This window comes from Coregonus lavaretus, assembly GCF_964263955.1.
Source record: "Coregonus lavaretus genome assembly, chromosome: 7".
Lineage (NCBI taxonomy): Eukaryota > Metazoa > Chordata > Actinopteri > Salmoniformes > Salmonidae > Coregonus > Coregonus lavaretus.
This window is the reverse complement of record NC_139994.1, coordinates 58,694,019-58,719,153: the sequence shown is the minus strand read 5'-3', so window position 1 is coordinate 58,719,153 and position 25,135 is coordinate 58,694,019. Positions and strand designations below refer to the sequence as shown.

Here is a 25,135-nt window from a genome sequence, read left to right as displayed (position 1 = left end):
CACCCCCCGAGAAGCCCATGAACGAGGTCAAGTGTCATCACTTCTGATATCCAACTTGATTGGCCCAGCATGACTCCCCAGCCACTGAGAAAATGAGTGTGAGGGAAGCAGAAGGGAAATTAAAAAGAACTGACATCAGCAAAGAAAATGTGATTTTTTTTCTTCACCTGCTCAGATCACCCCCCCCCCCCCCCCCCTGGTAACACATTAGTATTGGATCATGCAAATTGGACGAAACCTCATCCGTCCAATTCAGATGCATAATAATGGCTGAAGGACGAGAAGAGAGAGAGCTGTTTAATTAAACAATAAACCAATTTCCTCCAAAATGGTTTATTTTGGCTAAACGGCTCCTTTCTCTGGGATAGGATGTTTTTTATTTTTTTGTCCGAGGCACTTCATCATTTGTGTGTCTCGGGTGAAGAGGGGTCAATGACACCGGCTAGCACCGCCTGTAATGTATTCCATCTCTGCGGGGAATGAGATGCGTCTCCACCCAGCCCCATGCCTCAGGGTCAGACCACTACTACAGCCTGCAATCTATTACTCTGCCAGTTTCCACATTCTTCAGGCTCTGCTGTGAAACTGAGTGGCATTTGTGTGTGCCAGAGTCGAGCCGTAATGGCCGCCACCTGCAGCAGAACGGCTCAGGCAAGGTTCCAATCTCCCTAACGTGTTACCAGGGGAAAATCCCCCCGTGTGATGGATACTGTCCGCCGCTGTTTCACTACTCTGTGTCTGTCTGTGTGAGTGTGGGGAATTGGGATGTGTGTTGGTCAGCATACGAAGAGACAGAGACTGATGGTGTCGTCCTTGCCACTTTTCTCTCTTCTTTCTTCTTTCTCTTCTGTCTCTATTTGTTTCTCTCGCTTTCTCTCCTCCTACCTCCACCAGGTCGACAGTTGACCATCTTCAACAGCCAGGCGTTCATCAAGATCGGAGGTGGTGGCGGCGACAAGGCTCGTCACTTCCAGGGCCAGATCTCAGGCCTCTACTACAACGGGCTGCAGGTGCTCAAGCTGGCGGCCGAGGGCGACCCCAACGTGCAGGCCCAGGGCAACCTGCGGCTGGTGGGCGACGTGCCCTCAGTGCTCACCACGGACACCACCAGCACCACGCCGCTGGCTGACATGTCCACCACCATCATGGAGACAACCACCACAATGGCTACCACCACCACCCGCAAGCAGCGCTCACCCACCATGAGGGACAGTGTCACACAGGTTAGTGTATGGGGACTAGGGTGGGTTAGGATGGGGTAGGGTGGGTGGGTTAGGGTGGGTTAGGGTGGGGTCTGATGGGTCAGGGTAAGGTAGGCTGGTTGTAGACTATAGACTGGGCTGGGCTGGGTAGTAGGGACAGGGATGAAGTTACCCTGCCGGGATCCTAGACAGTATTCAAAGGTCAGTTTTGAGTTTTTCCTATGAGATGTTGGGGTTTGGCAAGGGTTATATGATCCTAGACCTGTGAGTATAAGGACAACTTTCTACCCACAGTGGTAGGTGGCTTAGTATTGGTTTGAGATAATAGGGGTCATGAATGTTTCATGAAGTTTATCCTTCCCTACAAAATTACACTAGAACTTCAAATTAACTCCATAAAAATTCCACAGTCTAGTATACCCTAGTATACCCTAGTATACCCTAGTATACCCTAGTATACCCTAGTATACCCTAGTATACCCTAGTAGAGCAATCCAGACTGGGGTTTTGATTCCTTCCAAAGCAATATCACTGACCGAAGCCTAAACACATTGTTAGGGACATTTAACATTTACATTTACATCATTTAGCAGACGCTCTTATCCAGAGCGACTTACAAATTGGTGCATTCAACTAATGATAGCCAGTGGGACAACCACTTTTTTTTATGGGGGGGGGGGGGGGGGGTAGAAGGATTACTTTATACTATTCCAGGTATTCCTTAAAGAGGTAGGGTTTCAAGTGTCTCCGAAAGGTGGTCGTTGATTCCGCTGTCTTGGCGTCGTGGGGGAGCTTGTTCCACCATTGGGGTGCCAGAGAAGCAAATAGCTTTGACTGGTCTGAGCGAGAACTGTGCTTCCGTAGAGGTAGGGGAGCTAGCAGGCCAGAGGTGGATGAACATAGTGCCCTCGTTTGAGTGTAGGATCAGAGCCTGAAGGTAAGGAGGTGCCGTTCCCCTCACAGCTCCGTAGGCAAGCACCATGGTCTTGTAGTAGATGCGAGCCTCAACTGGAAGCCAGTGGAGTGTGCGGAGGAGCGGGGTGACATGAGAGAACTTGGGAAGGTCGAACACCAGACGGGCTGCAGCGTTCTGGATAAGTTGTAGGGGTTTAATGGCACAGGCAGGGAGCCCAGCCAACAGCGAGTTGCAGTAATCCAGACAGGAGATGACAAGTGCCTGGATTAGGACCTGTGCCGCTTTCTGTGTAAGGTAGGGTCGTACTCTGCGAATGTTGTAGAGCATGAACCTGCAGGATCGGGTCACCGCTTTGATGTTAGCGGAGAATGACAGGGCGTTGTCCAGGGTCACGCCAAGGTTCTTTGCACTCTGGGAGGAGGACACAATGGAGTTGTCAACCGTGATGGCGAGATCATGGAGCGGGCAGTCCTTCCCCAGGAGGAAGAGCAGCTCCGTCTTTCCGAGGTTCAGCTTGAGGTGGTGATCCGACATCCACACTGATATGTCTGCCAGACATGCAGAGATGCGATTCGCCACCTGGTTATCAGAAGGGGGAAAGGAGAAAATTAATTGTGTGTCGTCTGCGTAGCAATGATAGGAGAGACCATGTGAGGATATGACAGAGCCAAGTGACTTGGTGTATAGAGAGAATAGGAGAGGGCCTAGAACTGAGCCCTGGGGGACACCAGTGGTGAGAGCACGTGGTGCGGAGACAGATTCTCGCCACGCCACCTGGTAGGAGCGACCTGTCAGGTAGGACGCAATCCAAGAGTGAGCAGCGCCGGAGATGCCCAACTCGGAGAGGGTGGAGAGGAGGATCTGATGGTTCACAGTATCAAAGGCAGCGGATACGTCTAGATGGATAAGAGCAGAGGAGAGAGAGTTAGCTTTAGCAGTGCGGAGAGCCTCCGTGACACAGAGAAGAGCAGTCTCAGTTGAATGACCAGTCTTGAAACCTGACTGGTTTGGATCAAGAAGGTCATTCTGAGAGCGATAGCAGGAGAGTTGGCTAGAGACGGCACGCTCAAGAGTTTTGGAGAGAAAAGAAAGAAGGGATACTGGTCTGTAGTTGTTGACATCGGAGGGATCGAGTGTAGGTTTTTTGAGGAGGGGTGCAACTCTCGCTCTCTTGAAGACGGAAGGGACATGGGCAGCAGTCAAGGATGAGTTGATGAGCGAGGTGAGGTAAGGGAGAAGGTCTCCGGAAATGGTCTGGAGAAGAGAGGAGGGGATAGGGTCAAGCGGGCAGGTTGTTGGGCGGCCGGCCGTCACAAGTCGCAAGATTTCATCTGGAGAAAGAGGGGAGAAAGAAGTCAAAGCATAGGGTAGGGCAGTGTGAGCAGGACCAGCGGTGTCATTTTACTTAATAAATGAGGATCGGATGTCGTCAACCTTCTTTTCAAAATGGTTGACGAAGTCATCCACAGAGAGGGAGGAGGGAGGGGGAGGAGGAGGAGGCTTCAGCAGGGAGGAGAAGGTGGCAAAGAGCTTCCTAGGGTTAGAGGTAGAGGCTTGAAATTTAGAGTGGTAGAAAGTGGCTTTAGCAGCGGAAACAGAGGAAGAGAATGTAGAGAGGAGGGAGTGAAAAGATGACAGGTCCGCAGGGAGTCTAGTTTTCCTCAATTTCCACTCGGCTGCCCGGAGCCCTCTTCTGTGAGCTCGCAATGAGTCGTCAAGCCACGGAGCAGGAGGGGAGGACCGAGCCGGCCGGGAGGATAGGGGACATAGAGAGTCAAAAGATGCAGAAAGGGAGGAGAGGAGGGTTGAGGAGGCAGAATCAGGAGATCGGAGGGAGAAGGATTTAGCAGAGGGAAGAGATGATAGGATGGAAGAGGAGAGAGTAGCGGGAGAGAGAGAGCGAAGGTTGCGATGGCACATTACCATCTGAGTAGGGGCAGAGTGAGTAGTGTTGGAGGAGAGCGAGAAAGAAAAGGATACAAAGTAGTGGTCGGAGACTTGGAGGGGAGTTGCAGTGAGATTAGTAGAAGAACAGCATCTAGTAAAGATGAGGTCAAGCGTATTGCCTGCCTTGTGAGTAGGGGGGGACAGTGAGAGGGTGAGGTCAAAAGAGGAAAGGAGTGGAAAGGAGGCAGAGAGAAATTAGTCAAAGGCAGACGTAGGGAGGTTAAAGTCACCCATAACTGTGAGGGGTGAGCCATCCTCAGGAAAGGAACTTATCAAGGCATCAAGCTCATTGATGAACTCTCCAAGGGAACCTGGAGGGCGATAAATGACAAGGATGTTAAGCTTGAATGTGCTAGTGACTGTGACAGCATGGAATTCAAATGAGGAGATAGACAGATGGGTCAGGGGAGAAAGAGAGAATGTCCACTTGGGAGAGATGAGGATTCCTGTGCCACCGCCACGCTGACCAGATGCTCTCGGGTATGCGAGAACACATGGTTAGACGAGGAAAGAGCAGTAGGAGTAGCAGTGTGTTCTGTGGTAATCCATGTTTCCGTCAGCGCCAAGAAGTCGAGGGACTGGAGGGTAGCATAGGCTGAGATGAACTCTGCCTTGTTGGCTGCAGAACGGCAGTTACAGAGGCTGCCAGAGACCTGGAACTCCACGTGGATCGTGCGCGCAGGGACCACCAGATTAGAGTGGCAACAGCCACGTGGTGTGAAGCATTTGTATGGCCTGTGCAGAGAGGAGAGAACAGGGATAGACAGACACATAGTTGACAGGCTACAGAAAAAGGCTACAATAATGCAAAGGAGATCGGAATGAAATGAACTAAACATCTGGGAAAGCGAGAGAGCGGGGCCTCCCTCACTTACGTTTCACTGAAACACTCAAATATAACTCTCCCAACTTCCACTTTAGAAATTATAATTGTTGTAAACTACAGCGGTTCAATGTTTCTAGGAATAGACTAACTTAGTTTATTCAGCTAGCTAACTTGGTACAGTATTCTTCCGTGAAAACCGTCCACGGCACCGAATCCTATGACGCCGAAGCCAACTAGCATGCCAGCCTCCAATAACACGGTTTAGCACCAATACTCGGTTACAACAAACCACTAGTGTGTTAACACGCCAAGCAGATAATTCGTGTCCGTGTCTAACGTTGTGTAAAGTTTTGGGTTAGTTTTGACAGTTTGAGTGAGTACGTCGTCAACTTATTCAGCCAGTTAGTTAGCTAGAATAGTTAGCATACTAGCTAGCCATTGCTCCCACGGCACGTACACACAGAGAGCCAAGCTAACGTTAACTAGTCACCCATGTCCCGAATTCCCTTGAACGACTCTGGTTACCAGTAGGTAAAAACAAAACAAAAATAAATGTAGGTTATAACTTACCCTTAGTAGCTACTGTTAGCCAGTTAAGTGCAAAGCTAGCCACTGAATCGATTCAGCCAGTTCGCGTCTGTCCCAATGGAGAGAATGCGTCTCCAATTATTAAAGCTAGGTCGTTCCAGCTATTGTTTAATTAGCTATCCAGGTAGCTACATTCCGAGTACAGTAGCTACTAACTACCTAACGTTAACGCTTCAGATAATGAGGTTAGAAAAACAGCTGAATGGTAGGTAGCTAGCTGGCATAATCACAGGTACTCTTAAGCGTGAAATAACATTGGAAACAACTATCCACAGTTGCTAATAGTTACCAGTAGCTACCCACTAGCTAGCTAGCTTTATTGGTCCAGGTAGTGAGTTAGCTAGCCTCGTGCTTCACCGGGCTCAGTTGAATACAATACTTACCTACAATAATTACCTACAATAACCTACAATAACTACCTAGATAAACTACCTACAATACCTAACTACAATACCTACCTACCTACAATCTAAATACATGGTTTAAGCTTTAGTCGACAAGCTTACCTCCCGCCAGAGAGAGACACAACCTCACCCGAGTACGTCCAACCGGACCATATGAATCACACCCATCCAGCCCTACCAATCACACCCATCCAGACCTACAAATCACACCCATGCAGACCTACCAATCACACCCATCCAGACCTACCAATCAAACCCATCCACACCCCACGCAGTCCATAATAAGCTGTAATAACAGTCCCAATGTCATCGCCATGCCTCCGAGTCCCCACGCAGTCCATAATAAGCTGTAATAACAGTCCCCATGTCCTCCAGGAGAGGAAAGCGCTTGCCCCCATTTCACGGCCCCTACCATCTATTAATTAGCCCGCAAGCCGCATGCATTATAATGTAATGTAGTGTAATGTAAATGCAGCTATGCAGCAGCAGTGTGGTGTCATAGCATTAGAATAGTATTAGGCTCCAGGCGCCCAGAGAGAAATGGTTTAGTGGAGGACAAGCTGTTGGTTTAATAGTTCAAATGTTTTTTCCCAAATAGTTTAGCTATATTGATTGAGCTAGCCTGACACAACTGAACAAATGGAATAGTCCCTAAAGTGCAAACCCCGGACATCTGCCATTCCAGGCAGTCTCAAACACTCAAAGTCAACTGCCAAGAACTCTTACATGTATCATAATCATCATTTGAAAGAAAATGAATAACTAAAGCAGGTCTGGATGGATGTTTTTTTGTATATCTGTTTGTTTACTTGGTTCCATGTTTTAAGTGTTGCAGAATACCAAATGATGTAAGGGTGGATTAGGTAAGACTCAGTTCTTACGCAAGCTGTGGCCGTTTATAACATTTCAACAAACTTGCCTGGTGTTGCATTGCAAATATACAAAAGTTCCAATTAACATTGGGTTTGTCTCCAACAAGTGGGTCATTATCAGCCTCCTTGTCCTCCAGGGTTGGGGAGTAACGGTAACCTACCCAACCCTGTTGTCCTCAAGCTTACCTAAGATCAGTCACACAAAGCTCTCAGCATGCCAGCCTGCCTTTGACTACCGTGATTAAGCGTTCTCTGCCTAAGAACACTGCTCTCATACCAACTCCAAACCTCCCCCTCCTTCTTAACTCTCCACACTTGAAAGTGACAGTGAGCCTCTCTCTCTCTCTCTCTCTCTCTCTCTCTCTCTCTCTCTCTCTCTCTCTCTCTCTCTCTCTCTCTCTCTCTCTCTCTCTTCTCTCTCTCTCTCTTCTCTCTCTCTCTCTCTCTCTCTCTCTCTCTCTCTCTCTCTCTCTCTCTCTCTCTCTCTCTCTCTCTCTCTCTCTCTCTCTCTCTCTCTCTCTCTCTCTCTCTCTCTCTCTCAATTCAAATTCAATTTAAGGGCTTTATTGGCATGGGAAACATATGTTAACATTGTCAAAGCAAGTGAAGTAGATAATAAACTAAGGTGAAATAAACAATAAAATTGACAGTAAACACTACACTCACAAAAGTTCCAAAAGAATAAAGACATTTCAGATGTAATATTATGTGCAAAATTCTCTCTCTCTCCTCTCTCTCTCTCTCTCTCTCTCTCTCTCTCTCTCTCTCTCTCTCTCTCTCTCTCTCTCTCTCTCTCTCTCTCTCTCTCTCTCTCTCTCTCTCTCTCTCTCTCTCTCTCTCTCTCTCTCTCTCTCTCTCTCTCTCTCTCTCTCTCTCTCTCTCTCTCTCTCTCTCTCTCTCTCTCTCTCTCTCTCTCGCTCTCTCTCTCCTGAGCTGATAACAACAGTGCTAATTACTGTGTGGAACTAAAAGGTTCTCAGAGAGAGAGACAGAGAGAGAGAGAGGCTGCGAGAGCTGCTTGAGAGAGACTGAGTGTGCCAGGGGGTTGAGAGGGTGTGTAGGGGTAGACACACTGAAAACACCAATGAAGTCCCATCTAATTCAATGTTAGCTATGGGACCATCGTGGTCCATCCCTGATCGCGCTGCATAGGCAGAGCCACAATCCTTTGACTTCAGTTTGACTAAATTCAATAAATGGGGGGAAATGCACTTAATTATCTCTATATGGTGTTATCAAAGCAGTTGGGGACTGTCCGTGTACTCTTTCCATCGGTTGCGAGGAGAGAGGAGATCAGACATTGTGGACAGTATAAAGATCAACGCTGCTAGCTTCGCCAACCTTCCAAGGTCATGTATGATTCAATAGTTGTGGTTCTGCACAGTTATCAATGCAGATAGTCTGTCCTTCCAAAGTCAAGATGTACAGTATGACGCAACTGGCTCTACTGTTAGGAAGGGAGTTTAGGGACTTCTGTAGAGTTATATTACACCAAATGGTAGCTTATTCCCTATCGGCCCTGGTCAATAGTAGTGCACTATATAGGAGATAAGGTGTAATTTGGGACACAGCCTATGTTATATCTGATTACCTTTTTGCTGTGGTTATACAAGACATGATGGTGTGCGGTTTAGCTACTCTCAGAGCCTAGTAAACATGAGATCAATGAAACCCAAGCTTTAATATCTGTAGGCTTCCTAGCACCCGGAGGCACAGTCAGCTCCTGCAGATATCTGGTGTTTTGTGTTTGTTCGGCTCGCCACCACCACTGCTTTCTATCATTAATGAGCGTAACATTCATTGCCTGACGTTTATGAACGGCACAAAGTCATAACACAACCCCAGGTCCTACCTTCACTGTGTTCTTAGAGCTAATAAGCTATTTCTCCGCATTTCTCAGAGATGTTTGAAAATTTTAACGGCTTTGCTATATTGCCTTGTACCTACACAGGCATACACGAAACCCCAAATAACATTTTATTTTACGAATAGCAACGCACAAGCTACTCAACCAAGTGCCATAATTATAAATTCTATGATCTAAGCCTTAAAGGAAAACTCCACCCAAAAACTATATTTTGGTATTTGTTTCATTAGTCCATTGTCCCAAAACAAATGGGTGGAATTCAGCCGTGTGCATTAGTACGGATGCTTTGTTGGGCTAACCCAGCTTTCACCACTCTAACGGATGGCTCTGTCAACGCCCTGCTTTTCCTGGTATATCTTCCTTTTACTCCACTAATAGCTGATGTGTCGTTTTTCATGGCCCAAGGAGAGAGAGATGAGACAAAGGGAGAGATGGAGATAGAGGACACAGAGAGAGGGATGGAGGAATGGGGAAGAGAGGACAGGAAGAGACAGAACATTTCCGTTTTGGGGGAGCGGAAAGACAATGAGGAAAAGACGAAGGAAAGGCCCCCAAATCACAAATGACACATTACAACTATGGCTGAATGGCCCATCCCTTTACAGCTGAAGAAATCCAGAGACCATACGCCACGTTCAACAGCTAAGATGGCCGCCCATCAGATCCTGTTGATTTTCTTAGTTCCATTTCCTGGGCCAGTGATCTGATGGGGTGCTCCTCTCAATCCTGTTCACATGGCCCATGCATTAGTCAGTTAGCTAGCATTGCGTCCCCAACACACACACACACTGTCGTCTGTGCAGTTAATAGGCAATCTTATGTCATGTGTTTTGCGCTAGACCAAACTTGGTAATTGCTCTATAAATACTGTACAGCCTCAACTGGGGCCCAAGCTAACGAGCCAGAAGGCCCACTTCTGCTCGACGTGTACGCCACCAACACCATCGAAACGGGATAGGGGGACGGGACACAGGCGAACTAACCCACATTTCTCAAAGACAGAGTAAAAAATACTTTAAGCTACTCTGAGTGAGACGCTTTGATCATGACAAATAATGCTTTGATGTTTTTAATAAGACCGTACCTTTTGATGGTTTCCTTTTACCCTGAGAGCAGACTAGATGCCACAGAATGGGGGGAGTCATCTCTTATCCTGACGTTTCCCCTGGGTAGAGATCTAGGATAATATTCCCCTCCCCCAATCTTAACCATAACCATTTTTGATGGAAATGCTAAACTGACCCCAGATCAGCGTCTAGGGGCAACTTTACCCAACTCTGAGTACCACCAGCCATTACACTTACTTGGTACATGTATATTCCAGTACTACATATAGCACACTTGATTCAACTAATCAAAAGCTTGATGATTAGTTACTAGTTGAATGAGGTGTGCTGGTACTGGAATATATTAAATAAATGGAACTGGCTCGAGAAGAGATTTGGTTAACACTGACCTGGATGAAAAGTATTGCAGCAAGACGTCAACAGTGCAGCTTGGGAAGGTTGTCCAGGTGTACAGATTAAAGAAGTGAATGTCTGCATTCCGAACTCCAGGGGGAGGCATTGAGACAACTCCTTGACAACATCAACATTTGTGTCATTCTCAAAACATCAAAAGTTTTGAGAATGACACAAATATTAATTTTCACAAAGTCTGCTGCCTCAGTTTTTATGATGGCAATTTGCATATACTCCAGAATGTTATGAAGAGTGATCAGATAAATTGCAATTAATTGCAAAGTCCCTCTTTGCCATGAAAATGACCTTAATCCCCAAAAAGCATTTCCACTGCATTTCAGCCCTGCCACAAAAGGACTCTGTTCATGCTGATTGAGTTAGAATAACAGACTTGAAGCTTTAAAAGGAGGGTGTTGCTTGAAATCATTGTTCTTGCTCTGTTAACCATGGTTACCTTCAAGGAAACACGTGCCGTCATCATTGCTTTGCACAAAAAGGGCTTCACAGGCAAGGATATTGCTGCTAGTAAGATTGCACCTAAATCAACCATTTATCGGATCATCAAGAACTTCAAGGAGAGAGGTTCAATTGTTGTGAAGAAGGCTTCAGGGCACCCAAGAAAGTCCAGCAAGCGCCAGGACCGTCTCCTAAAGTTGATTCAGCTGCGAGATCGGGGCACCACCAGTGCAGAGCTTGCTCAGGAATGGCAGCAGGCAGGTGTGAGTGCATCTGCACGCACAGTGAGGCGAAGACCTTTGGAGGATGGCCTGGTGTCAAGAAGGGCAGCAAAGAAGCCACTTCTCTCCAGGAAAAACATCAGGGACAGACTGATATTCTGCAAAAGGTACAGGGATTGGACTGCTGAGGACTTGGGTAAAGTCATTTTCTCTGATGAAGCCCCTTTCCGATTGTTTGGGGCATCCAGAAAAAAGCTTGTCCGGAGAAAACAAGGTGAGCGCTACCATCAGTCCTGTGTCATGCCAACAGTAAAGCATCCTGAGACCATTCATGTGTGGGGTTGCTTCTCAGCCAAGGGAGTGGGCTCACTCACAATTTTGCCTAAGAACACAGCCATGAATAAAGAATGGTACCAACATTACCGAGAGCAACTTCTCCCAACCATCCAAGAACAGTTTGGTGACGAACAATGCCTTTTCCAGCATGATGGAGCACCTTGCTATAAGAAATGTTGGGTCCATGGCCAGGAAACTCCCCAGACCTTAATTCCATTGAGAACTTGTCGTCAATCCTCAAGAGGCGGGTGGACAAACAAAAACCCATAAATTCTGACAAACTCCAAGCATTGATTATGCAAGAATGGGCTGCCATCAGTCAGGATGTGGCCCAGAAGTTAATTGACAGCATGCCAGGGCGGATTGCAGAGGTCTTGAAAAAGAAGGGTCAACACTGCAAATATTGACTCTTTGCATAAACTTAATGTAATTGTCAATAAAAGCCTTTGACACTTATGGAATGCTTGTAATTATACTTCAGTGTACCATAGTAACATCTGACAAAAATATCTAAAAACACTGAAGCAGCAAACTTTGTGAAGACCAATACTTGTGACATTCTCAAAACTTTTGACCACGACTGTATACAGCATCTAATACTATACTGGACTCATTCTAAAACAGTGGCAAGTGTTACCGAGTGGACCATCCTAAATAAATAAATACCAATTCTATTGTAGGGCCATTGTCAAACATGAGGATATTTTCAGATATTCATTGATTTTTTCAAGCTGCATTCCTAAAATGTAACGTAAAAAGGCCAATAATGTGTGACATGGGTTCAAACCCCACCTGCTCCTTCATATCTGTATTAATCTACCCACCTGTCTCCCCCTCTCATTAATGACGTTCTATATTAATAAAGAGAAAATACAAATCAAATATACATTAAAAGACCAATACTTTGAAAGCATAACATTAGAAATCCATTCTAGGCTACAACATCATTAGATATTTGTTATCAAAGGTAGCGCTGGTCATTTCGGAGATGGTAAATGAAATGTAAGAGTGTGCAGATTTTACCATGGGTTCATTAAGCCCAGGTGGGGACACACGCACTCACACACACACACACACACACACACACTCTCGCTCGCACTCTCTCACACACACACACACACTCTCGCACTCTCTCACACACACACACACACACACACTCTCACTCTCTCTCTCTCTCTCTCTCTCACACACACACACACACACACACACACACACACACACACACACACAAACACACACGCACTGCATTTAATGAATAAGTAAATCCATCTTGGCTATGGATACATAAAGGTGAACTCTGTGTACAGACACAGTGAACAAATCACTGTGCTCAAATCAATTGTGCTGCTCATGATAAAAGCCCTCATCCCTCCCCCTGTATTCCATCAGGCTGAGCTTGTCTTGAATATTAACTTGAGCCTGGGGGTTGAGGAGAATAGATAAGGTATTCTGCCAGGCAGTACAGGCGTGTGGGAGTGAGAGTACACGAACGACAGAGTTCTGAATGGGCTTTTTATTATGGGCGCTATTAGCCTGGCTTCCACTGTGATAATGTAGTGCGCAGTGGCTCTGGGCTTAATGGACGTCAACAATGTGTTATCACTGGGTTGTATTATATGGAGTGTGGTGAACTCAAAATGGAGGTGTGTCAGCTTGGTTGCCATTCTGTTTCTTCTTGACTATGATGATGGGGGAGTTGGCCAATGCAGAAACAGTGATAACCAGGTTGAAGGTGTGACACTGTAGTGGGCTTACCTTGTTCTTTGGCGTCCGACTAGTTGCATAACGGCTAGGGACGTATGTTTAAGGCTACCTAAAACTCCTGTCTGTCCCAGAAATAGAACCCACTCTCACACCCTCTACCTCCCCCCTCTCTCTTTCTCTCCCTCCCTCTCTGTTCCAGAACACGGATGACATATTGGTAGCGTCTGCTGAGTGTCCCAGCGATGACGAGGACTTGGAGGAGTGTGAGCCTGGAAATGGTGAGTCCACTCTGGGGGTTCTGTGTCCACTACAGGGGGTCCAGCAGCCCAGCAGAGACCCAAAAGAACAGAAACAGCTAGCTCCCCTAACCCACTTTGTTCTACTACTGTGACCCCATGACCTCCCATATGCAGCTCTGATTGGCCAGATGTGCACCCACCCTGGTTTCTCATTGGCTAAGATCTCAAAGCGGCGCAATGACAGCTCCAAAGTCTCCCGAGCGATCTGCCAGATAGCCTAGCATCCAGATTGGGTAGCAGCAGGTGTTAGACGAGCTGTTGCACCAATCAGCCGCTCCGATCTTAACGAGGCCGGACAGGTTCAACATTGAACTCCTCTTGACTGTCTGCCCCACAGTGGCGGCTGAGTGGACCCGGTACTGAGCGATGTCGACGTGAACAGAAAGGTCAAACGAACTTCTGACACTGGATGGACGGGGGTGTGAAAAGGGCAGGATGTTGATAGATTTTACCGTGGTTTCAGGACATAGTGCGCTGTCCGGTTGCTTGGGCAATTACAAGAACTCTTACATGCATCATAATGCTAAGACTGCCAGAGTTAAGTTCCACTGGGCATGTTTCTGTGTTCTCCGGTGAAGGCTCAAATCAAACGCTTACCCTACAGCAACCTAGGAGGTCTATAAATAACCTTAATAAAATATTTAGTTAACATTCCGTTTTTTTACCTTTCATGTTTTCATTTGATGTGGAATAGAACTCAGCAAAGATTACATTACGTTTGACAATTTTTATTCAATAGATGTTAACATGCTGACCAGACCTCTCGCGCGCATGTTGATTTTGTCCACCCACACCAGACGCGATCAGGACACGCAGGTTGAAATATCAAAACGAACTCTAAACCAACTATATTAATTTGGGGACAGGTCGAAAAGCATTAAACATTTATGGCAATTTAGCTAGCTAGCTTGCTGTTTTATTTGTCCTGGGATATAAACATTGGGTTGTTATTTTACCTGAAATTCACAAGGTCCTCTACTCCGACAATTAAGCCACAGATAAAAGGGTAAACCGAGTTCGTTTCTAGTAATCTCTCCTCCTTCAGACTTCTTCTTCTTCTTTGGACTTTATATTGCGGTTGGCATCCAACTTAAAGGTGCATTACCACCACAAACTGGACTGGAGTGTGGACCTCAGTTCATCTTTCAATCACCCACATGGGTATATGCTCCTAAAAACCAATGAGGAGATGGGAGATGTGGGACTTGCGCGCCAAGCGTCTATTTTAGCGTCTGGCTATGCAGACGCTTGTTGACGCGCGCGAGCAGTTAGGTGCAATGATTGAATAACATGTATGTGTACATTTATTTTTGCAACGCTCGTGCACGCGACGCGAGCGGTGTGGTCAGCAGGTTAAGGCGTTTTAAAAACCACATGAAAATCTTATTACACCATAAGTGGGTGGAAATTACTGTGTTTACTAGGTAATACTGATCTAAACCAAGACGAAATACTTGACACTACATCAATTCTCTGTGCGGTTTCACCGTAGGTGGTGGAAGCCAAAATAGAGGTTTAATTACCTTGTTATCAGAATGATAAATGTTTTTCGGTGGCTGCCTGCTGCCCAGAAGACAGAGGAGTACCACACACTATCGTTTTGGGGCCTCCCGAGTGGCGCAGCGGTCTAAGGCACTGCATCGCAGTGCTAGAGGCGTCACTACAGACCTGGGTTCGATCCCGGGCTATATCACAACTGGCCGTGACCGGAAGTCCCATAGGGCGGCGCACAATTGGCCCAGCGCCGTCCGGGTTAAGGGAGGGTTTGGCCGGGGGGGGCTTTACTTGGCTCATCGTGGTCTAGTGACTCCCTGTGGTGGACCTGCCGCCTACAGGCTGACCTCGGTCGTCAGTTGGACAGTGTTTCCTCCGACACATTGGTGCGGCTGGCTTCCGGGTTAAGAAGTGCGGTTTGGCGGGTCATGTTTCGGAGGACGCAAAAAAGCAAGTAAAATATGCAAAAATGAAACTTAAGAACGGGAAGCATAGAAACAGTGCACATAGAACATATATACTACTTCTTAGACTTGCTTTCAAATGAGAACGACAGATCTATAACACACAGTTCTATGTGAATTCGGTCGAGAACCCATAGAGAACCCATAAAGCTGCCCTTGGTTTGGAAGATCGAAAATCGACTTTACTCACTCCATTGTGAAATGATATGACCTTTTGAGAGAGTCTGAGCTTTTCCACTAGTTAGGTTAGCCTGCTCTGGTCCCTTGTCTGTATTGGTCACCCTCTCCACAGCACTAGAGGAAGACTCACCTTTTTAAAACCGAACCAAAACTCAAAAGGGCGTGGGTTTTTTCCCTAATAAGCAAGCAGATCGTTAAAGATGGATACTGACGCAGACGAACAAACACGGGGACTTAGTTATTCTGCCTATCACGGTGGCTCGTCCTGAGCCACTTGAAATATTAACGGTTGAACGACTGACTGTTCAGAGTTTGTACGTTGCAAAAAAAATTGCTTTTATTATGTTGTGGATGGAATAGAGATTAGAAACCATTATGTTCTAGTCTCTGTCTAACCGAATGTATTCTCCATCTCTGCTATTTCTATGCTTCCTGTTCTGAAGTTTCATTTTTGCGTCTTTTACTTTCGGTTTTGTACACCAGCTTCAAACAGCTGAAACAACTATATTTTTGGTTATGGAAAATATATTTCACAGCGGTTTAGATGGTACAATCATTCTCTACACTATACTTGCTTGTTTAGTTACATAAACTGAAATTAGGCGAACTATTATAATTTTTGCAACCAGGAAATGGCACAGAAATGCAGCTTTAAAGGGGAACATTCATGACTTGTCTCTATGCATTGTCTGGCCAGGGAACTAAACATTCCATCTCACTGACGTGGAGCTCTGTGACAGCACCGTCACTTGCCCCTCTCATTAGACTTTACTGTAGTGTACATGTGTGGGAGAGCGAGAGGAAGGGGGTGGGAGAGAGAGAGGGATGGAGAGAGAGAGAGAGAGAGGTAGAGAGAGAGAGAAAGAGAGAGAGAGAGAGAGAGAGAGAGAGAGGTAGAGAGCGAGCGAGAGGAAGAGAGAGAGAGAGAGGTAGAGAGAGAGAGAGCGAGCGAGAGGAAGAGAGAGAGAGAGAGAGAGAGAGAGAGAGAGAGAGAGAGAGAGAGAGAGAGAGAGAGAGAGAGAGAGAGAGAGAGAGAGAGAGTAGAGAGAGAGCGAGAGGAAGAGAGAGAGAGACACAGATTGTTAGCAGGTTAAAGAGAGAAGGCTGGAGCTAGCTGTATCTCTTTGTGTGTGTGTGTGTGTGTGTGTGACTGTGTGTGTTCATGTCTTTGTCTGTGTATGAGTCCTCCAAAGCCGATGCTGTGGTGTAGATAGCAGGGCTTTGTTAAAGAGAGCCCTGCTATGTATTCTCCCTATTCTGTCTGGGGCTCATTAAAAGTGAGTGAAACCAAATCCAGGCTCGGTTGGATGATGTAATTACAGCAAGTCTAACGAGGCCAAATATTAATTAGCCCGGTGGGAGAGGCAGGCAGGGCAGATAGAAAACTCACAAGTTACACAGAGAGGGATCCCTACTCTACCTCTCTGTCTCTCTCTCTCTCTCTCTCTCTCTCTCTCTCTCTACCTCTCTCTACCTCTCTCTCCCTCTCTCTCTCTCTCTGTCTCTCTCTTCCTCTCTCTCTCCCCCTCTCTCTCTCTCTCTCTCTCTCTCTCTCTCTCTCTCTCTCTCCGGCCTCTTCTTTCTTTTATGATCAGTCTCACTCTCTCCCTCTCTGTCGCCATCCTAGTTCTTGTTCCCCTTCTTTAACTTTGTATGTGTGTTTTGATATGTGTGCTTCCGTGTGTATGTGTGTGTTTATTTCCCCTTTGGACTCCACTGAAAAGCCTTCAGAGAGTTACAATGTTTGAGCTCTCTGCATCAACAGTCACTTTCTTCAAGGGAAGAAGTTTTAAAACACAAAAATACCCTTTGAAGCTAGAATACGCAGTTGAAACAACAAAGTGCCCACCCCGCCTCTGTTTTGGTAAAAAGCTGTGGGGCTAGAGAAATGTAACCACTCTCAAATTAATAGACAGAGCTATGGATGCAAGGACTGACCATCCATGATATCAAAATTATAGTTTTTTTTACCCCCTTTTTCAATCTTGTCTCATCGCTGCAACTCCCCAAAGGGCTCGGGAGGTGAAGGTCGAGTCATACGCAAAAATGAAACTTATGAACGGGAAGCATAGAAACAGTGCACATAGAACATATATAGCGCTTCTTTGACTTGCTTTCAATGAGAATGACAGATCTATAACACACAGTTCTATGTGAATTCGGTCGGGTTCCCAAAAAGTTACATATTGCAGCTTTAAAGAACAAATGGTGAGGCAGAAATAACTTTTGGTCAAATATAAAAACCCATCCCCTTTAACTTACCATAGAGAGCACTGTAGCCCCCCTGTGGTCAAACTGATCAATTGAGAACAGTGGGCATACATCTGTATGGTGATGTTGATATACACTGAGTGAACCAAACATAAGGAACGCCTGCTCGTTCCATGACAGACTGACCAGGTGAATCCAGGTGAAAGCTATGATCCCTTATTGATGTCACTTGTTAAATCCACTTCAATCAGTGTAGACGAAGGGGAGGAGACAGGTTAAAGGAGGATTTTTAAGCCTTGAGAGAAATGAGACATGGATTGTGTATGTGTGCCATTCAGAGGGTGAATGGACAAGACAAAAGAGAGAATTGGAAAGTGACCTCATTGATTGTAGTCATATATTTCACTTCCTATTAAGTATGTATTATACAGTGTCTGAATACAGAGGAACATACACACCTATGCTGGTTGATACTAGGGCGGCAGGTAGCTTAGTGGTTAAGAGCGTTGTGGCAGTAACCGAAAGGTCGCTGGTTCTAATCCCTGAGCTGACTAGGTGAAAAATCTGTCGATGTGCCCTTGAGCAAGGCACTTAACCCTAATTGCTCCTGTAAGTCACTCTGGATAAGAGCATCTGCTAAATGACAAAAAAATATAAAATAAAAATATATATATTCATATATTTCCATGTGTCAATAGACTATATTTGAGGCAGTTTCTGTGCATCAATATATAGTATATTGTCTGTCTTCAAATCCAATACGCTCACTGAGGTAGAATATCAACCAGCTTCAGCTCCACTCTCCTCAGGAAAAAAACACTGCAGCCATATTAAAAATGAATTCATGTTGAAGAAATCACATAAAGAAAAAGTGTAAACAAATGTAGTTTGCCAGATTAATGTAGCTTTTTCTTCTTCTTCTGTCCTTAATGAGATTGTGGGTTTTACTATGCCCTGTAAATACTTCATTTGAATGAAACATCTGACCTTTTTTTATATACTGACACATTTTCTAGTCTTAAATACCATTGTGGATTTTAAAAAAGTGATAGGAACAAAATTATTTCAGTAAATATTAATAAGAGATGAGAAGACTGACAGTGAGAGAGAGAGAGAGAGAGAGAGAGAGAGAGAGAGAGCGAGAGAGAGAGAGAGAGAGAGAGAGAGATAGAGAGAAAGAGAGAGAGAGAGAGAGAGAGAGAGAGAGAGAGAGAGAGAGAGAGAGAGAGAGAGAGAGAGAGAGAGAGAGAGGGAGAAAGAAGACAAGAAGGAGAGAAAAGAGGGAGAAAGAGAGACAAATTTAAGGGCGGTAAAGAAGTTGATATTTCATGCGTTCACTCAGCCCAGGATCAAACAGAGTTTGTTGGGGCCTCAGGACCCTCTAATTTGAGTCACGCTGAGGTAGAAACAGTATGCAGCCGACCAAGCCAAAACCAGGGAGAATTCATGGACCCCATCCAGACGTGCTGTGCAGAAAGCACTGCGGAAAGGAGCAACCCGTTGTAATCAATCAGACGTGGTGAACGTAGATTCATTAATCAACGTCAGAATACATTACCCTCCCTCAGGACGTAGAACAGCGTGGACTGTGTATTCAATTATTCACTGTCTATGTGAAAGGAAACTGTGTGCTTTTCGCTATTGAATGCACACTAGGTCCAGATAAAGAACGTCTTAACTAAATCAAGGATGTAGTGTTCATGAAATTGATTATTACCAAATATAGCAGACCATTGCAGAGATGGAGAAGGCATTCGGTTAGACAGAGACTAGAACATACTGGTTTCTAATCTCTATTCCATCCACAACATAATAAAAGCAATTTTTTTAATGCAACGTACAAACTCTGAACAGTCAGTCGTTCAAACGTTAATATTTCAAGTGGCTCAGGACGAGCCACCGTGATAGGCAGAATAACTAAGTCCCCGTGTTTGTTCGTCTGCGTCAGTATCCATCTTTAACGATCTGCTTGCTTATTAGGGAAAAAACCCACGCCCTTTTGAGTTTTGGTTCGGTTTTAAAAAGGTGAGTCTTCCTCTAGTGCTGTGGAGAGGGTGACCAATACAGACAAGTGACCACCTAACTAGTGGAAAAGCTCAGACTCTCTCAACAGGTCAAATCATTTCACAATGGAGTGAGTAAAGTGGATTTTCGATCTTCCAAACCAAGGGCAGCTTTATGGGTTCTCTATGGGTTCTCTATGGGTTCTTTATGGGTTCTTGGCAGTTCTCATTGTGACGATGACCGAAGCGTTTGAAGCCTGTTTGAACATGTCCATTCACACCAGCTGATTCATCATACAGCCAATGGCATGGCTGTGTGGCCAACCTATGGGTGTTAACTGACCAATCAGAAGCTGCATATGCCGTTAAAGGGCACAGTCATGGGAAGGGGAGGTATACCAGAGGTATTGATAGGACTGTGTCCAGACAAAGACACACTCAGTGAAGAGATGAGCGAGTCAAGTGCAGCTATACATGTAGATGTCTGTGTGCTCTGTGTTTGAGTGTTGAGAACCCATCATCTTCTCCATCCTGTGGTTAACAGTAACTTTTCCTATCATGGCATGGCACCAAGGACAAAGCTTATAGCAGTCACGCTAAAGCTGTGAATTCTGTGGCCAGTAGAGAGTGGTGGTATCATTTGCAGGGGTGGTCCTCTCAAAATTATTTAGCATACTCATTTATGATAATTAGTACCAAAGGCCTACAACATATTTGAGAAGAATGTGAACAGTAATACATGACTGTACATTCTAAGAGAGTCTTGGATTCACATTATGATCACAACTACTTAGAAGCAGGTGCACAAAGCATCTTTAGCAATTACTTTAACCAAGTTACACTTTTTCCCAACTATTTTCTGTAGACACATTGAGCAGCTCCACCAGATGCATAACTGCTCTAGGTTTTCTCACAACACTCAGACACCTATAACTGGGCCACGCAGTAGCGGAACACATTGAGGGGTAGTCAGCATACAGAGGAGGGGGGACAGCGAGATATCGCGTCCCCCCTCCGTCAGACAGACAGATGGCGAGGTAAAGATACACTACATGACCAAAAGTATGTGGACACCTGCTCGTCAAACATCTCATTCCAAAATCATGGGCATTAATATGGAGTTGGTCTCCCCTTTGCTGCTATAACAGCATCAACTCTTCTGCGAAGGCTTTCCACTAGATGTTGGAACATTGCTGCGGGGACTTGCTTCCATTCAGCCACAAGAGCATTAGTGAGGTTTGGCAATGATGTTGGGCGATTAGGCCTGGCTTGCAGTCGGCGTTCCAATTCATCCCAAAGGTGTTCGATAGGGTTGCGGTCAGGGCTCTGTGTAGGCCAGTCAAGTTCTTCCACACCGATCTCGACAAACCGTTTCTGTATGGATCTCGCTTTGTGCACGGGAGAATTGTCATGCTGAAACAGGAAAGGGCCTTCCCCAAACTGTTGCCACAAAGTTGGAAGCACAGAATGGTCTAGAATGGCATGGTATGCTGAAGCGTTACGATTTCCCTTCACTGGAACTAAGGGGCCTAGCCCGAACCATGAAAAACAGCCCCAGACCATTATTCCTCCTCCACCAAACTTTACATTTGGCAATATGCATTCGGGCAGGTAGCGTTCTTCTGGCATCCACCAGATTCGTCCGTCGGACTGCCAGATGGTGAAGCGTGATTCATCACTCCAGAGAACGCGTTTCCACTGTTCCAGAGTCCAATGGCGGCGAGCTTTACACCACTCCAGCCGACGCTTGGCATTGCGCATGGTGATCTTAGGCTTGTGTGCGGCTGCTCGGCCATGGAAACCCATTTCATGAAGCTCCCGACGAACAGTTATTGCGCTGACATTGCTACCAGAGGCAGTTGGAACTCGGGAGTGAGTGTTGCAACCGAGGACAGACGATTTTTACACACTACGCGCTTCAGCACTCGGCTGTCCTTCTGTGAGCTTGTGTGGCCTACAACTTCACAGCTGAGCCGTTGTTGCTCCTAGACGTTTCCACTTCACAATAACAGCACTTACAGGTGACCGGGGCAGCTCTAGCAGGGCAGAAAATTGACGAACTGACTTGTTGGAAAGGTGGCATCCTATGACGGTGCCACGTTGAAAGTCACGAGCTCTTCAGTAACTGCCAATGTTTGTCTATGGAGATTGCATGGCTGTGTGCTCGATTTTATACACCTGTCAACAACGGGTGTGGCTGAACTAGCTGAATCCACTAATTTGAAGGGTTGTCCACATACTTTTATAGATATAGTATAGCTGCACCTTCATCTTATCCAGCCACAGACAAGAAGCTAACTATCTCTAGCGTCCAGAAGATGGGAGAGTAGGAAACATTTGAAAGATTACTTAGAATCTGACGAGTTTACAGAATATGTATGACAAGTCCTCTAATAATCTATAGTGCTATCTTATTTGGGCTAATGGTTAATTCATTTTCTCTGTGAATTTTTCTCTGTTCCTCAAATATGCCACCACTTTCTTCAAGGTGTATCTTAACCTTCAGACACAGAGATACACACACATAAAAGCAGGCGCCCTTATGTTGCCAGGGTAACACAGTGGCCATTTATCTGTGCAGCAGGAGTTGTATGAGTTGGGAATGGGCTGGATCCTATAAGGTTGAATACTGACTAACCTTTCTCTTTCTCAGCATTCATGTTTTTACTCCCTTTCAAGGCCTGTTTTTGTGCGCTGTGTATTATTGTTGATAATCTTTTGAAAGGTTTTGTGTAAGAGTTGCACTATAACCCTTCTGAAAGTCCCTTGTCCTACTAATTGTGGGGTTGTCAGGAAAAATGTGGCTTGGGGGGCTTGAGCATTGGTGGGATATGTTGGCCTGGGGGTGACAAATACACCCCAAAATACCCTTGATACACGTTTCTAGATTCCCCCCTCCACACTCACTCGCTTTATCCAATCTCTATTCCGTTTAGATGCATTAATTTACCTCATCAACTCAAGAAAGGGCCAACGTTAAGACTATGTATGATTAATGTTATGGACATTTCTGTGGCTTACGTTATCATTGTCCATAAAAATAAATGTCATAACCTTTTAAATTGCCCCTAACATTTTTGCTAATTGTTTCTGTGATTGTGACCCTGACACGATTACGGGATGTGGCAGAGGGTAGCAGATCGTTTTTTGAAGAGGGAATGTAATTTGTTATTTACGTTGTTCTTTGTACTGCTAACACTTTCCTATTATGTTTAACATCTCCAATTGGTGCTCCTGTGTTTGACTCAATGATTTTGTCCTGACTTAACTACAAAGCAATGTACTGATGTGTAACACCCTAAAATGTTTTATTAACTGTGGGTGTGATTATATTACAAAGGACAAAAAAGTAGTTCACAAAATCATTCAATTCCCCTCTAAGACCGAATATGAAGGCATAGAGATCCGGCTAAGACAGAAAGATCCGAGAAATTGTTGTTAACTGTGTTGGGTGATAATTGAGAACAGGATTTTTTATGTCCCATGTTTTAGCATATCTAGTGGGAGGAGATGGGGAGATCTGAGGAGATCTGTAGACTGTGTTTTAGGGTAGAAACTAGGGGAATCAGTTTCCCCTAGCTGGTGTTTAGGGTTTGAATACAGATTACAGCTAAGAATTTAGCTGTAGAAATCACCATGCCCCCAGGCGGAATGGGATTTGAACCATTCTTTATGAAAACTGAAAAACACAATGAATTATTAAGACAATTATTTTATTTTTCACACGAAAAAGAAAAGAAAATAAAAAGAAGTGGGGGGAAAGTTGTTTATCACTATCCGAGAACAATCTTACACAGCTTTCTTTTTGTAATTTTTTTTTTCATGCAAAAATCATGCGGCCAATTTGTTGATGTAAGTGACCTGAACTCCGTGGTTTGCTATCTTATTTAACCCAAAGAAAAACTGAGAGTTAGCATAGAAATAGAACAGCATAGACAGGCAGACAGAGAAGGATAGCTTGTATCTAGTAGATGTTGATATGTTGTTTAGTCTTTAAAACATGTAAAGTAACATATCTGTGTAGTCATGTCCAGTCTAGCGTCAGGGAGATATCATAAGGAATATCAGAATATTTATTATTATCTTTATACCATATATTGTACATCTGTTTAGTCAACTTAACTCTTTAAATAGAAGACTAAAGACTAACTAAACTAGCTTTAGAACTAACCTCATGTTAAGTTTTAGTGCTGTTCTAATAATGGTGTTGGTGTTTTCATTTCAACTGTTGTTGCTTTTCTTTTTTTGTCCGGAGGGGGTGCACTCAGTTTCTCACTAACGCTTTCTTCCCTCCGTTGTCTCTTTCTTGTCCTAGGAGGTGAATTAGTGTTGCCCATAATAACTGTGGACTCACTAGACCCCCCCTATGCCACCCGCTACCCCGTAATCCCCCCGCCCCCCACCTATCGCCCCTTCCTCGAAACCACCAAAGAGTCCCTCCCCCTGCCCAACGGTCGCCCCCCCTGCCCACTGGATCAGGAGGACTGCGAGGAGGCGGGGCCCATCGAGGTGTCCGCCTACGGCTCAGGCGAGATGACTGAGTCGGACGACGAGGACTATTACAAAAACTCCCCCCTCGTCACCGATAGGACGGTCCTCCCCCCTCCCCCCAACGAGGGCAGTGTCCAGAACCCCCGCGACCGACACTTCTCCCACCGCCCCCCCCTGTCGTCCACCCCCACGGCCAACCCCGACCAGCTAGGTCCCAGGCTCAACAAGCCGGGCGGCAGCAGCAGCAACATTCCCGCCGGCAAGATGAACACCCGGGATCAAGTGCTGCTGCCGCCCGCCCACCCCTCTTCCGACCCTGACCGCCACCGCCACGTCCCGGGCGTAACCTACCCTCCCAATTTCCCCCATGTGCCCACCCCAGACCCCACGTCCCCGGAGAGAGGAGGGCCTCCCGGCGCGGTAGAGGTGATCAGGGAGTCCAGCAGCACCACCGGCATGGTGGTGGGCATCGTGGCGGCCGCTGCCCTCTGCATCCTCATCCTACTCTATGCCATGTACAAGTACCGTAACCGTGACGAGGGCTCCTACCAGGTGGACCAGAGCCGTAACTACATCAGTAACTCGGCCACGCAGAGCAACGGCACCTTGGTGAAGGAGAAGCAGCCGGGCACAGCCAAGACAACCACCAAGAACAAGAAGAACAAAGACAAGGAGTACTACGTCTGAGACCAGCCAGAAACAGAGGACGAAAGGAGACGCACAGAGAGGAGGAGGGACGGAGAGGAGGAGAGAGGGAAGGGTTGAAGGTATAGGTAGGAGAGGGTAAGGCACTAGATAAACTGACAACTGTAGAGTAATGAGTAAAATATTTGTTGGCAGAGTTTTCTTTTGTTTAGTATAGTGGTTACCTTGCTGACAAAATGACCTCTTAGCTTTCCTTCTCATCCCATTTAGAGCCTAAAGCAGAGAGAGAAAAGATGGGATTGGCACAGAAACATATTTAATTAGATCTACACATAGTCCTATTTTTTCCACAGTTATTAAAAACACGTGTGATATTCTTCATTACAGTAATATTCTTTCTCACATAGCCGTATAACCTTTTCTTTGAAAACACAGAGCGACAAAGTCTTGGCTACAACGAATGGCTGCCAAACCTCGCTCAAAGCAACATATTTTGGGCCAACTGCCAGACCCAGAGCTCATGCCACAATGGAGCCAGCTAATCCAGCA

General features: G+C 45.7%; 1 protein-coding gene across 1 annotated transcript in view; it reads left to right on the top strand.

Annotated features, from left to right (window-relative positions):
- The window catches only part of LOC311132600 (neurexin-1-beta-like), a gene marked incomplete at both ends in the record, with an annotated part of 84,743 nt that extends 60,115 nt beyond the window's left edge, over window positions 1–24,628 (top strand). Inside the window, 4 exons of the mRNA XM_084165851.1 lie at window positions 612–651; window positions 895–1,223; window positions 12,999–13,077; window positions 24,324–24,628. Of these exons, the coding sequence (XP_084021977.1) occupies window positions 612–651; window positions 895–1,223; window positions 12,999–13,077; window positions 24,324–24,628 (753 nt within the window). The remainder of the gene's footprint in view (window positions 1–611; window positions 652–894; window positions 1,224–12,998; window positions 13,078–24,323) is intronic.
- Window positions 24,629–25,135: the final 507 nt, after the last annotated feature.